We start from the raw sequence: 15,623 nt of genomic DNA on the forward strand, positions 1-15,623 counted from the left end.
GCAGAATGCAGTATTTAGCAAACATGAGTCACAGGCTGCAAAGCAGGGTTCACGACAGGGAGACATTGATGAATGGGATTAGATCTAATTGAGGCTTGGTACAAAATGATGGCAAGGATTTTTCTTTTGCTAGTACTCATGTTAATATGTACGTGAGGAGGTATTTTGGGAAACTATGCTAAATTAAAATTAGTTGGCAAAGGTCTAAAGTGAAATCAAATATTAATATATGCATTTCAATAAACACTTCTAGGCTACAAATGCTTGATACAATTACTGTACTAATCATAAATCTGGATTCCTTTAACAGCCTTATGACTCATGGAATTCAGTTGCAAATGATACAGGTGAGTGAATTTTAACTATTTAAAAGATATGTAACTTTAAGGTACTACGATTAACCATACATACAATAAACATTTTATAATGCATTCATATGACACTATTGTGGTTACTGCAGTATTAATGCTTATATAGATAGTTTACAGCTACTTACAAATATTGCAAAGAGAGAATACATTTTCCTACGTATTAAAAAATTGGCATAGTGTTTTAAATTAATCCAACACTCTGAGTAATAAATCAACCATAACCTTTTGATACTTGCCTTTGTGGGAAATAGCAGATACCATGTTTTCCACTCAGTCTCATTTTCCTACTATTCATGCTTTTTTTAAGGGGGGGAACAATGCAAGAACCTTATAATTTATAGTAACATTTACAGTTATGGATGAGCAACTGAACACTGTTTTGTCTACGAGGAGAATAAGGGCCAAATGAAATGTATTTAGGGATATAAACATGACTTCCATTGTCTATTGGTAATGATTAAATTTTATTGCCAAATGGGAAAATACATGGAAAATTTAGGTTATAAATATTTTTGCTATTTCATATTTATTATATGAGGAATTCATCTAGAGACTTATTTTTTTAAATGACATATTCAAGTAATTTTAGGGTAAACCTAAACTTACATTGGAACTATAATCAATCATAATATATCTACTATATAGAAGACACTGATTCTACTGGTATCTTTTCTTTTATTGTACTTTAAGATAAAAACCACTAACATGAGGTACAAAATTTAAGAAAAGGAAAGGTTAGAGACAGAAATATTACTAAATGTGAGTTTCCAGATGGATAATGAGGAAATCTTGACTTTTCATTTAATGTCAGGAATTTTATCCGTTCCATAAATAAACCTTGCTGCCAGCACCCCCATCCTGCATGGCACTCAGTGAGTGCACTTTCTGTTTTCCAGACCTAAAATAGGTGCATGTTTTACTCCAAGTAAACAGACATTTAGTTTGGAGGCAAAGATTTCAAGTCAAATAACTATTCCAAAATCAAGCACTGACATTGGTAAGATATTAAAATGAACAAAATTTTAAAAGTTAGTTTCTTAAGAGATAATACAGGCTTATTAATAAGAAAAATTTAAATAATCCATGTAACAAAAATATAAAATATTGCATTTAGGAATTTAATAACAAACGTACAAAATATATACAAAGAAAGTTCTGTTCTAAAATTTTGCTGAGAAACATCTAAGAAAATATGAATATGGAGAGACACACTATTGCAGAATGAGAAGATTTGATGGTGAAAAAATGTGAAGACAAAATTAACTTATAAATTTTTACAAATATTTTATTTCTTTGGAATTGAAAAACTTATACTAAAATTTATTTCTTAGGGGCAGCTAATAGCATTTTAAAAACAAAGAATAATGAAGGGGGACTAGCACTGCTATATATCAAAGATACTATCAAGTATCAGTTATGAAAATAATAGCTACTAGTTCTAGGACAAATAAGCTAAAGAATAGGACAGAATAGGATAAATAATTCCAAAAATAGAATTATGGGACTACCTATTGCATTTAAAACAAAGGTACCATGAGGATGGACTATCAACTTATTACACAAGAATGTCAGGTTCTTTGCAAAAAATTAAGCTAGATTCTTGCCTGTTACCTTACATCAAAATAAATTAGAGAAAACGAAAGTAAAAATTAAAAGAAAAAAAAAACCCTTACGGATAAAAAGACCTTTTGAGGAATTATTCCAAAAGCAAGAGAGAAAAAAAATGAAGTTGTTTTATGACATAAAAATTTTAAAAATTCAGTATTAAAAGGGGTATCTCAATGTTAAGAGTTAATGATAAACTTAACATATTCACAACATATATCTTACAGGAAAGAGTTAATATCCCTTGATGATTTCATCCAGTCCTATGGCTTTAAATATCATCTAAATGTTAACAGCTCTCAAATTTATATTTCAGTTTAGACTTTTCTTCTGAACTCCAGATTCTTATCTCCAACTGCTTCCACGGCCTCCACTTGGATGTATGGTAGACAAATTTAAAATGCCCCAATTGTGCTTTAATCTTCTGCCACCCCCACCCTACAAACCTGCTCTACCTGAAGTCTTCCCAATCTCTTGTAATGTGACTTGATTCTTTCTGTTGTTAAATTCAAAAACCTTAGGGTCATCCTTGACTTTTTGTTTCCCTCATATCCCAAATCCAATTTGTGATGAAATCCTGCTAGTTCTACCTTCAAAATATATTGAAATCTGACTACTTCTCACCAACTCCATTGCTACCAATCTGGTCTGAGCCACCATCTTTCACCTGCGTTATTGTAGTAGTCTCCTGTTTCCACTCTTGCCATACTACAATCTACTCTCAACTCACCAGTCAGAAGGATCTTTTGAAAACATGATGGAAATATGTTACTTCTCTGCTCAGATCATGCCATGGTTCCCTGATTTGTTCAGCGTTAAAGTCTAAGTCCTTATAATGACCTATAAGACTTTACTTGATCTGCTTTCCTCCACTTGATCTTTGTGATCTCATCACTGTCTACTTTAATTCCTTTTTCTTTTGTACCAATTATATGTCCTAGCCATTCCTTGAATATGTCAGACTGTGTTAGAGATCTGCGTGAGTTGTTCTACCTAAAAATGAGTCTTCTCTCAGATATCTACATGGGCAACTGTGAACTTCTTCACATTTATCAGTGAAGCCTACTGTGACAATGCTATTTAAAGTAGCAACCTCTCCCCCTCCCCCTTCTGAACTCCCCGTATTTCTTTGCTCATAGCATGTACCACCTTCTAAGATTTGGTTACTTTACTTACTATATTTATTGTCTTTCTTCTTGCCCTAGAATGTAAACTCTGGAAGGGTTAAAAAATTTGTTTTGTACTTTGATGCATCCTTAGCATAAGTATCTGGCACATAGAAGTTCAATAAATATTGCTGAATGAATAAACATTCATATCCTAAGCTCTTGTAAATATGTAACAATTTTTACAAAAGATGACTATGCAAGAAAAATGATCAATTGATGGCTAAGTAATTCACAGAAAAGAAAATAGATCCTTGAATAGATGAGAAAAAATATATTCAACTATACTAGTAAACAAAGGAAAAATGGAAAGAATATTTATGGTTGAAATTGGCAAAGAATCAATAAATTAGCTAGCAAAGACAAAAGAGGGAGAGAGAACCCCACATTCAAAATGATTTAATAGATATATCAACCAACAACAAGGTATGGGCCTTGTTTGTATGCTGATGAAAGGACTTAAAAAGAAATCATTTCTAAGACAAAGGGGGAAATTTAAACACTAATTGGATAGATATTTAATGACATTAGGTATGAAAAGGATATTGTGTTTTCTTTTAGAGACACTAAGATGTAAATGGAAGAAATGATACGCTGAGATTTCTTTCAAAATAATCCAGTACAGATTTGATGGGGTGGAGAAAAGCAGATGGAGTTCTCAAGACTAGCCATGAGATAAACCTTAAAGTTAGGTGATGGGTTCATCGAGTTCATTACTGTATACTTTGCAATTCTACGTATGTTTGAAAACAATTTTCTATAAATTAAAAATTAAAGATACTTTAACACCAAGAGTTGGTGAGAATAAAGGGAGAAAGGAACACATTTTCTTACACTGATGATGGGAATTAAAATTGGTATAATCACATGGGGGTGGGAGAAGTTAGGAAGCAATATATACTTTAAACTTTAAAAAAATGTGCTTATTTCTTGAGTTAGAAATTTTACTTCTAGGAATTTGTCATAAGGGTAATCAGACATGAGCATCAAGATAAATATACATATTTGCTAAATGCAATATTATTTATAATAAAAAGTTATTAAACAATCTAGATGCCTAACAACAGAGCACAGATTAAATCATGGTTAATCTCATCAGACTTTTAAAAGCAATGTAGGCATTTTAAATATAAAGATTGCTGCTGATCTAATAAATACTATTAAAAGGTCCCTAATGCACCAGAAAAACAAAAAAAACCCAAATTCATGTCTCAAATACCAGAGTGTTTAGCATTTTTGAAATTTAACAACAAGAACAACAACAAGAAATTTGACAACAAAACTACTTATTACCTATTAATGAGAATGTAGGAAAAAAGTCAGTAACACATGTATAAGCTTAGATGAATGAGACACATTTTTTTTTTTTAATTTTTTTTTTCATTTTTTTTTTTTTCAACGTTTATTTATTTTTGGGACAGAGAGAGACAGAGCATGAACAGGGGAGGGGCAGAGAGAGAGGGAGACACAGAATCAGAAACAGGCTCCAGGCTCTGAGCCATCAGCCCAGAGCCTGATGCGGGGCTCGAACTCACGGACCGCGAGATCGTGACCTGGCTGAAGTCAGACGCTTAACCGACTGCGCCACCCAGGCGCCCCGAGACACATTTTTAACTCAGGTTTTGCTTAAGTTGAATCTCTTCAATTTTACTTCTTAAATGTGTTAAGGCTACCATTAATAGTATAATTTTCATAATATGTTATCTAGGTATTGCTTCATATCTTTAGAAACACAAACATAAATTTCACTATGTTTTTTTAATGAACAATTTTATTTTAGTATTCTAAGACTAAGAAAAATAAATATTTATAAGTGGACTCGTTTTGTACTCCATGTCCCTTCCCTGTTACTCATCTTTGACTCCCTACTCATAGTGAATACAACATATAAAATTCATGGAATGAATAAGACACAACAAATAGTTAATCTATGAAATCATGTGAACAAAATATTAAACAAACCAAGAACAAAACATAATAAAAACAAAACTCATCTTCTGATACACTTTCAAAAGGAAATACATGTTTATAAAATGTAACATGACTTCAACAGTTTTTCCTTTTAAAAATGTTATGAAAAGGAATTATGAGCCAAATAAATGTTGCGTTTTACTGCTGACAAGTATAGTCTATGCAATTACACTGTAAGTGAAATATGGATTTTTAAATAAGTAATAATGACCATCAGGTGGTCAGTATTTCTCAATCTTGGTGTTAAAACACTATTTCCTCTCCAACATCTTGAGTACATTATATAAGAAAAAACAAAACAAAACAAAACAAAAAAAACCCCAAAAAACCCCAAGGCCCAAAAGGTACAAGAGAATCTGAAAAAAATCTTAAGTTTTCTTTCCTAAGATCTCAACTAGGTTAGTTCTAATGACGATAGTACTTTATTAAAAGAAAAAGAGGATATAAATAGGTATCTCCAAATTCCCACTCATTTTAATGTAAAAATATTAACATAGGGAACTTAATAATAGAGAGCTAGGTAATCCAGACCAATCTCTCTACTGAAGGCAATAAAAAATTCTGGACAAAATATAAAAAACATATGGTTGAATGCACAGAAGAGCTAATAAGATTGTGAAGAATTATAGGTAAGTATCAAGAGAAAGTTGGGAACCTCTGGAAGGTAATCTTTGCATTTACAGCTATTTTCCCCTTGAGATTTTTTGCTGATCCTGAAGGAGGTGGCAGAAAAACTTAGTAATGTTGTTGAGAACTTGGTAGAACTGGGGTGCTGGCGTTCGAAGTTAGGGCAAAGTTCTTCCTAAACTCTGCTTGCTTTGAGTTAGAACTCTAAACAGCTTATGCTCTTGAGGGTAAAACAGGGGGTAGGCAGACCCTAGCAGAAGTTTCTGTGTAGTTTCTTTTCTTTTTTCTTTTTTTTTTTTTAATTTTTTTTTTTTCAACGTTTATTTATTTTTGGGACAGAGAGAGACAGAGCATGAACGGGGGAGGGGCAGAGAGAGAGGGAGACACAGAATCAGAAACAGGCTCCAGGCTCTGAGCCATCAGCCCAGAGCCTGACGCGGGGCTCGAACTCACGGACTGCGAGATCGTGACCTGGCTGAAGTCGGACGCTTAACCGACTGCGCCACCCAGGCGCCCCTCTGTGTAGTTTCAAATTATCCCAGTCCTTAAAACTGGACTACAGTGATTTTGGATTGTTAATGCCATCAGGGGCCTAGAAGAAACAAATGTAAATCCTCTCTGAAGGAAGACATTACTATGAGAAGTCTTAAAGTATTTCTGTAAACAATTCTGCAAATACATGCCCAATGCACAAAACTCAGCATGTCTTCAAGGAAATGAGACCACGTGAAAGAGAACCAGAAGAAAGAGATAACAGAAACAGACCCAGAGGGTTCCAGACCTGAAATTCTCAGACACAGACTTTAAAATAATTACACCCATTGTGTTCAGTGAGAATTTTAGTAAACGGAGTTTATAAAAAAAATATCAAATAGAAATTCTAGAACTGAAATACAACTGAAATTAAGAACTGGATGGATTTAGGAACCATTTGACACAGCTGCAAAGAGAAGTAAACTATAGAATATGTGAAAAGAAATTTCCAGAGACAAAAAAAAAAAAAAAAAAAAAGCACATATAAGGCAAGGAGAACTAATGTAAGATAATCCAGACACAAAATTTGAAAGTTCTATGAAACTACATACAGAAGTAAAAATAAAATCATATAGGAATAATAGAGCAAAACTACTAAGACCCAAAAACAAAGAGAAAATATTTTAGGAGATCAGAATTCTGATTATATTCAAGGAAGAAATGACAGCTGACTTTAACAACAACAAGAAAAAAAAAAAAAAACCCAGAAGATAATGAAATGATATCTTTAAAGTGCTAAGAAAAGAAAGAATACCAAACTGGAATTCTATACCCAGCAAAATAGTCTTTAAGAAAGAAAGTAAAATAAATACAGCTTCAGACATATAAAAACTAAGAAATTCATCATTAGCACATCCACTGTAAAGGAAATACAAAAGATTCTTTGGATGAAAGAAAAAATTTATTGGATGGAGATGCAGAGATGCTGAGAAAATATAGAAGAATAAAAAGAGTAAATGTGAATACTGATTACATAGACAATAAAAAAAACACATTTTATGGGTATATTATATATAGAAAAATAAAATGCATCATAACAATGGTATGTCAGGAGAGGAGTTTACCCAGGTAAAGAATTTTTTAAGTTTCTAGCACTGTTTGAGGGTGAATGTAACATAATTACTTTGATAAACAGACTTTGATAAAGCAAGGATACATAATGTTACTCAAGGGTAACTACTAAAAGAATATAAAAAGAGTATATAGTTTCCAAGCTGAGAGGTAAAAAAATGGAATATTAAATATCACTCTATCATTTTAAAGCAAAGTTCAAAAGAAAAAGAATTTGGAATAAGCAGGACAACTAGAAACGTGCACAAGATGGCAGGTTTAAAACCAAATATCAATACATTCATCAAGTAGAAAAGGAATGAATAGTTTAAAAGATAAAGACTAATAAACAGAACAACAAAGCAAAACCCAGAGATGCCTGGGTGGCTCAATGGGATAAGTGTCCGACTCTTAATCTTGGCTTAGGTCATACTTTCAGAGATTGTGAGTTTGAGCACTGCATCGGGCTCTGCGCTTACAGTGTGAAGGCTGCTTGGGATTCTCTGCCTCCCCCTCTCTCTGACCCTCCCCTGCTCACAGTCTCTCTCTTTCTCTCAAAATAAACTTAAAAAAAAAAAAAGAATTATATATAAAAAAAGCAAAACCCAATTACATGCTGTTTATAAGACACATGTTTGATTTAAAGTGAAAGAATCAGAAAAAAGATGAACCATGAAGACATGAAGCAAAAGAAAAGTCGGACAGCTATATTAATAGTAAACTTAGGGTTAAGAATAGAACTTTCTCCCTGAGATCAGGAACACGACAGGGATGTCCACTCTCACCGCTGTTGTTTAACATAGTGTTGGAAGTTCTAGCTTCAGCAATCAGACAACAAAAGGAAATTAAAGGCATCAAAATTGGCAAAGGTGAAGTTAAGCTGTCACTTTTTGCAGATGACATGATATTATACATGGAAAATCCGACAGACTCCACCAAAAGTCTGCCAAAACTGATACACGAATTCAGCAAAGTCGTAGGATACAAAATCAATGTACAGATATCAGTTGCATTCTTATACACTAATAATGAAACAACAGAAAGACAAATAAAGAAACTGATCCCATTCACAATTGCACCAAGAAGCATAAAATACCTAGGAATAAAACTAACCAAGATGTAAAAGATCTGTATGCTGAAAACTATAGAAAGCTTATGAAGGAAAATGAAGAAGATATAAAGAAATGGAAAAACATTCTGTGCTCATGGATTGGAAGAATAAATATTGTCAAAATGTCAATACTACCCAAAGCTATCTACACATTCAATGCAATCCCAATAAAAATTGCACCAGCATTCTTCTCAAAGCTAGAACAAGCAATCCTAAAATTTGTATGGAACCACAAAAGGCCCCGAATAACCAAAATAATTTTGAAGAAGACCAAAGCGGGAGGCATCACAATCCTAGACTTTAGCTTCTACTACAAAGCTGTAATCATCAAGACAGCATGGTATTGGCACAAAAACAGACACATAGACCAATGGAATGAATAGAAATCCCAGAACTAGACCCACAAAAGTATGGCCAACTAATCTTTGACAAAGCAGGAAAGAATATCCAATGGAAAAAAGACAGTCTCTTTAACAAATGGTGCTGGGAGAACTGGACAGCAATATGCAGAAGGATGAAACTAGATGACTTTCTCACACCATTCACAAAAATAAACTCAAAATGGATAAAGGGCCTGAATGTGAGACAGGAAACCATCAAAACCCTAGAGGAGAAAGAAGGAAAAAACCTCTCTGACCTCAGCCACTGCAATTTCTTACTTGACGCATCCCCAAAGGCAAGGGAATTAAAAGCAAAAATGAACTATTGGGACCTCATGAAGATGAAAAGCTTCTGCACAGCGAAGGAAACAATCAACAAAACTAAAAGGCAACCAACGGAATGGGAAAAGATATTTGCAAATGACATATCAGACAAAGGGCTAGTATCCAAAATCTATAAAGAAGCTCACCACACTACACACACGAAAAACAAATAATCCAGTGAAGAAATGGGCAGAAGACATGAATAGACACTTCTCTAAAGAAGACATCCACATGGGCAACAGACACATGAAAAGATGCTCAACGTCGCTCCTCATCAGGGAAATACAAATCAAAACCACACTCAGATATCACCTCACGCCAGTCAGAGTGGCCAAAATGAACAAATCAGGAGACTATAGATGCTGGAGAGGATGTGGAGAAACGGGAACCCTCTTGCACTGTTGGTGGGAATGCAAACTGGTGCAGCCGCTCTGGAAAACAGTGTGGAGGTTCCTCAGAAAATTAAAAATAAATCTACCCTATGACCCAGCAATAGCACTGCTAGGAATTTACCCAAGGGATACAGGAGTGCTGATGCCTAGGGGCACTTGTACCCCAACGTTTATAGCAACACTTTCAACAATAGCCAAATTGTGGAAAGAGCCTAAATGTCCATCAACTGATGAATGGATAAAGAAATTGTGGTTTATATACACAATGGAATACTACTTGGCAATGAGAAAGAATGAAATTTGGCCGTTTGTAGCAACGTCGATGGAACTGGAGAGTGTGATGCTAAGTGAAATAAGTCATACAGAGAAAGACAGATACCATATGGTTTCACTCTTATGTGGATCCTGAGAAACTTAACAGAAGTCCATGGGGGAGGGGAAGAAAAAAAAAAGAGATTAGAGAGGGAGAGAGCCAGAGCATAAGAGACTCTTAAAAACTGAGAACAAACTGAGGGTTGATGGGGGGTGGGAGGGTGGGGAGAGTGGGTGATGGGTATTGAGGAGGGCACCTTTTGGGATGAGCACTGGGTGTTGTATGGAAACCAATTTGACAATAAATTTCATATTAAAAAAAAAGAATAAGCACATAAGTACATTTTGTAAAAAAGGAAGATGTAAGAATTCTGAAATATATAGATTTAATAATATAATCTCAATGTATAAAAACCAAAAATTGACAGAACTACAAGGGGAAATATCTCCTAAAAGATGTCCATCCCTAGCTCCTGGAACCTGTGAATATGTTACATTACATGGTAAAAGGGATTTTACAGATGTAATTGAAGTTATGGAATTTAAACCAGGGAGATTACCCTAGATTACCTAGCAGGCCCAATAGAACCATATGAACCCTTAAAAGCAGAGACTTCCCTTTAACTGTAGGCAGGAGAGATGAAGCAGAAGGGGAGGTGAGAGAGATTCGAAGCATGAGAATGAAGTGTCCTGCCTTTCTTGGCTAGGAAATGAAATGATGAAGAGGGCAACGTGCCAGGGAATATGGGTGACCTCTAAAATTGGAGAATGACCCCTGGCCAACAGCACCAAGAGAACAGGGACCTCAGTCCTACAGTTGCATAGAATTGAATTCTGCTAACAACCAGAATGAGCCTAGAAGCACATTCTCTCCTCAGAACATCCAGGAAAGAGATCCAGCTGGCTTACACCTTGATTTGGCCTTCTCAAACTCTAAGTGGAGTTACCAGTTGAGCCTGCCATAATTCTGATCTACAGAACTCGGAAATAATAAATCAGTGTTATTTTAGGTTGACATATTTGTGTTGATTTGTTAGTGTGGTGAAAGAAAACTGATGCAAAATAGAAAAATCCAATGTAATAAAGGGAATTTTTAATAGGTCTCCTCAGTATATGATAGAATGTGAATTAAAAAAAAAGTCTATAAGAGTAAAATTTGAAGAACACAGCAAATTTGACCTAACAGACTGGCAATAAATGACTACAAAATACACATTCTTTATAAGCATACTTGAAACACTTATACCAGCTAACTATATGTTGGGCATAAGGCAAGTCTCTATAATCTTCAAAGGATTAAAATCATATTAAGTATTTTCTCTGAATACAATTTAATTAAGCTAAAAATAAAAAATTGGATGGAATATGCTATAGCTTTTTAGAGAATAAAAACTAAAAAATATTAAAACTAATTTATCAGTTTTGTGAAATATATATCAGATGCCTATATGGCACTTAAAAAAGTATGATTCTCAGGGCGCCTGGGTGGCTCGGTTGGTTAAGTGTCCAACTTCGGCTCAGGTCATGGTCTCACAGTTCCTGAGTTCAAGCCCCACGTCGGGCTCTGTGCTCACAGTGCAGAGACTGGAGCCTGCTTCAGATTCTGTGTCTCCCCCCTCTCTCTTTCCCATCCCCACTCATGCTCTCTCTCTGCCTTAAAAGTAAATAAAACATAAAAAAAAAAAAAAAAAAGTATGATCCTCATTTTAATTGCTTCTCCAAGCCTGAACACAAATGGAAATTTGCTCAATCTGAAAGTGCAATTTTAAATAAAAAATGAGGAAAAAAATGCTCCATAGGTAAAAGAAGAAATTACAACAGAAATCAGAAAATATTTTGAACGAATAATAATCTAGAATATTATGTATCAAAACTTGTGAAATGAAGTTAAAGCTGTGTTTAGAGGGAAACCTATGGACATTAATGCATAAATTAGAAAAGTCAGGTGAAAGTTAATGAACAAATATCCATCTTTATCTGTCAGAAATAAAAACAGCAGTATAAACCGAGTAAAAGTAGATGGAAAGAAATAATAAAAGTAAAGATAAAAACAATTAAATAGAAAATAAAACCCACAGCGAAAAAGTAAACAAACACCTAAAAGGAAAAAGCTACAAAATAAATATTTGACTGACCGTTTTGACAAGAAGAGATCATACTAAAAGAAATAAAATCAAATACACAAATCTACAGAGATTTGCCTCATCTTCCTCTTAAAATCCATTGACACAGCATCAGCAATAGAAAAAAGAAACAGCGCCAACATCAGAAACTGGGTAATTTTTGGAAGTTGGAAATCACATGGATCAGATCAACAGAAAAGCTACAAGGAAAATTGGGACCCCACTATTGTATATATGAGAAACGCTTTTCCCAAATCTGTAAACTCAGAAAAAAAGAATGGGGAGAGACTACAAGGTAATTACCAACGATAATCAGATTAACTGATCAATGGATTGACTGCGATGTTGTACGGTAAATTAAAACTCTCTAAACAAAATGGAGACCTCTTAGTACCAGCACTGGAAACAAAGAAAAGTAGAATAGGGCCTTGGGAAGATCCAAACTTCCAGAAAGACAGAAAAGTTTGGAGGTAAAGTCTGAGAGCTGCAAATTTAAAAAGAATACAGACCAGTTTAGGGTTGCTATTATTTTGGGATAAGAATGAGAGAGGTATCTCATATACATTTGGCATAGAGAAAATTTTGGAGTTTGACAGATTAATTTTTTAAAAAATTACTTGTCCTATATTCCAACAAATCAGTCTCTAGGAATCTGGTACATATGCACAAATGTGAATATACAAGCATGTTTTCTGATGCACTGTTCACCAATAGATCAACGGCTAAATAAATTATAGTACATCTATTCTCTGAATTCTCACAATTGTTAAAAAAAAAAAAAAAACAAGGTAAATTCTTTTATTAATTTTTTTTTTTTCAACGTTTATTCATTTTTGGGACAGAGAGAGACAGAGCATGAACGGGGGAGGGGCAGAGAGAGAGGGAGACACAGAATCAGAAACAGGCTCCAGGCTCTGAGCCATCAGCCCAGAGCCTGACGCGGGGCTCGAACTCACGGACCGCGAGATCGTGACCTGGCTGAAGCCGGACACTTAACCGACTGCGCCACCCAGGCGCCCCCAACAAGGTAAATTCTTTAAGCATATACCCTAAATATGTTCATAATAAACTAGACAAATAAAAAAAAAGTTGTAGATCAATATATATTATGTGCTAGGATTCATATGAAACTTAACAAAAAGCTAGAGTTAGACTATGTACTACAAATATTACACATTCACATACACACACGGATGCACACATTCACACACACTATAAAGACAATCAAACTGTTAAATGTATTTATTTCTGAGACAGGATACAAGATTGGGTTCTGGGGAAAGTTGAAGAGGCCATTCTACTTGTACGTGTAATTCTGTATTGCCTGAATTTATTTTAAACATTATATGTTTGTTTTGCAATTAAAATGTCTTAAACACACTTTGATAACAAGTGATATATGGCAATAAAATATAGTTTATTCTATGCCGTTAGTTGATCTTAAGAACAGATTATTATGTATTACAGAATATAATATTCTTAATTATCATCTTCATCTTTAAATGAGGTTAACTTTTAAAGAAGGGTGGAAGTACAATTATTCCATCAAAAATAGGTAAAATAACTTAAAGGTTTTATTGCTAGAGTTATTTAGAACATCAAGCATACTTGGCTCTTAAACCTTTGAAAGGTACTGGTTAATGAAATGATTGTGAAGCTAATTTTCCCATTAATTCTCACAAAATAGCCAAACCTATTAAAAAATTAACTGTTCTGGAGATCAATATATAAAGGAGGCTACTCTTTAGAAATAACTTTATAATTTACCTAATAAAAGAAAAGCTGTACTTACAACAAGGAGATTGATCTGGTGGTCCAAGTTGTGGAAAGGTCATAAGAACAGAAACCCCTGTTAGGTCATTTTGCTTTAAAGTATGCTCATTAGTTTGGTCAGCCCAAACCACCACTTTCTTTCTCTCTACCAAATGTTCAATTTCTTTGAAGTCAGACTCAAAAGCAGCATTTGAAAGGCCAGCTTCTTTTAATGCACAATACTGTTTTCTTAGGACTGGAAGCAAAGCATTCAATACTCTATATAAAAAAGGTGACAAGAGAGATAAATATTAAATTTTAAATACACTATTACAGTTCTACATAATATCCTAAGTATTAGCACATCATTAAATAATATCTTGTATATGTTTTCATTTAGATATTTCAATAAAATACCTCAACATATTCTCACTACATTAAGTAAAGAGTGGAAAGAATCCTGGATGGGAATTACAAGCACTTGGCTAGTTTTCAATTCCAAGGTGATCTTGGGTAATACACGAACTGAGGTTTCTTCTCGATAACTTGGGGTACAACTAGACAGTCATTACAACAGGAGACTACTGTCAAAACTAAGTGAGTTAAATACATGTAAAAGGTTTCTACAAAGCATTATGTGATTTATAAAACAAAGATACTGTTATTACTCATACTAAGTACCATGGAATTAAAATGAAAAAATGCACTGTTAAATGATGAGATCCGTTTCAGGTATATAGTATTTTGAAGGAACCACACAGTCAAATTTCCTCCAAGATAGCTCTTTATGAGTTAAAGCAATGGCTTTCAAAGCCATTCAGAGGGGTTCCAAGTAGAAGAGTTGTGGACAAGGATGGTAGCTAAAGGGAATCAAAGGGGCACTGGATTCTTGGCTCTGATTCAAAATCTTGCCTAATGCTATCAATCAGAGCAGTACTGAATGTATCTTTTTATGTATTAGACCTCCATGTAAGTGCTCACTGAAGAAATACCACAGCTAAACAGTTATAAATTTATACACTCAATTAATGGTTCCTAATTTTTATATCAAGGAAGATGTCAAACAACTTGAATGACCTTGAAATGCTTCGGACCTGGTTGATTCAGTTGACTCATAACATCCGGCAGAATAGGATTATCTGAAGTATGGTAGGGCAGTGGAAAAAGGATAGGCATTGATTTTAACAGTCAAGGAAATAACTGCGCTTTTACCTCAGAGACTTAAATATTTAGATAGTAGTACACATAAATTGTGACACTGCCCCTTTTGGGGAGGGTAGAGAGTACTCCATTTAAATCACGTAGGCAACAACTATAGGGAAAAGTCATTAAGTATAAAGTCACTAAAATAAACAGTATTTATTGAGCACCTATACTAATGAGGTGCTGTGCAGAGAACACATAACACAGCCAGCCAGAGGTTGCTATTCTTAAAAAGTCTTGCTAGTTGGGGCACCTGGGTGGCTCAGTTGGTTAAGCTGAGGTCATGATCTTGTGGTTCATGGGTTCAAGCCCTGCATCAGGCTCTGTGCTGAGAGCTTGGAGCCTGGAGCCTGCTTTGGATTCTGTGTCTCCATCTCTCTCTGCCCCTCCCCTGCTCCCACTCTGTCTCTCTCTCAAAAATAAACACACACACACACAAAAAAAAAAAAGAAAGAAAGAAAAAGGCTTGCTGGCAAGGTTGGCCCTTGGTTGACATCTTAATACTTGAATTTTGAGAGTGTTCTCATTTTCAGAACTGATAAGAGTGGCTCACTGTACTTAAACTATTTGTATAAGCAATATGGTTTATGCTGAACAACTACTTTCCTCCTGGAAAGTCTGGAATTTTGGTACAGTCTAGGTAGAAGGTGCCTTTGTAACCAACTCCCAGTAAAAACCCAAGTGCACTAATTGTCTAATGAG

At 34.6% G+C, this 15,623-nt stretch overlaps 1 protein-coding gene across 2 annotated transcripts in view; it reads right to left on the reverse strand.

The window, feature by feature from the left end:
* The window catches only part of KIF18A (kinesin family member 18A), an 81,734-nt gene that overhangs the window by 24,715 nt on the left and 41,396 nt on the right, over positions 1-15,623 (reverse strand). For both annotated transcript variants that reach the window (XM_045484828.1, XM_045484827.1), the window contains one exon: positions 13,759-13,997. In XM_045484828.1, coding sequence (XP_045340784.1) covers positions 13,759-13,997 — 239 coding nt within the window. The remainder of the gene's footprint in view (positions 1-13,758; positions 13,998-15,623) is intronic.

This window comes from Leopardus geoffroyi, chromosome D1, assembly GCF_018350155.1.
Source record: "Leopardus geoffroyi isolate Oge1 chromosome D1, O.geoffroyi_Oge1_pat1.0, whole genome shotgun sequence".
NCBI lineage: Eukaryota > Metazoa > Chordata > Mammalia > Carnivora > Felidae > Leopardus > Leopardus geoffroyi.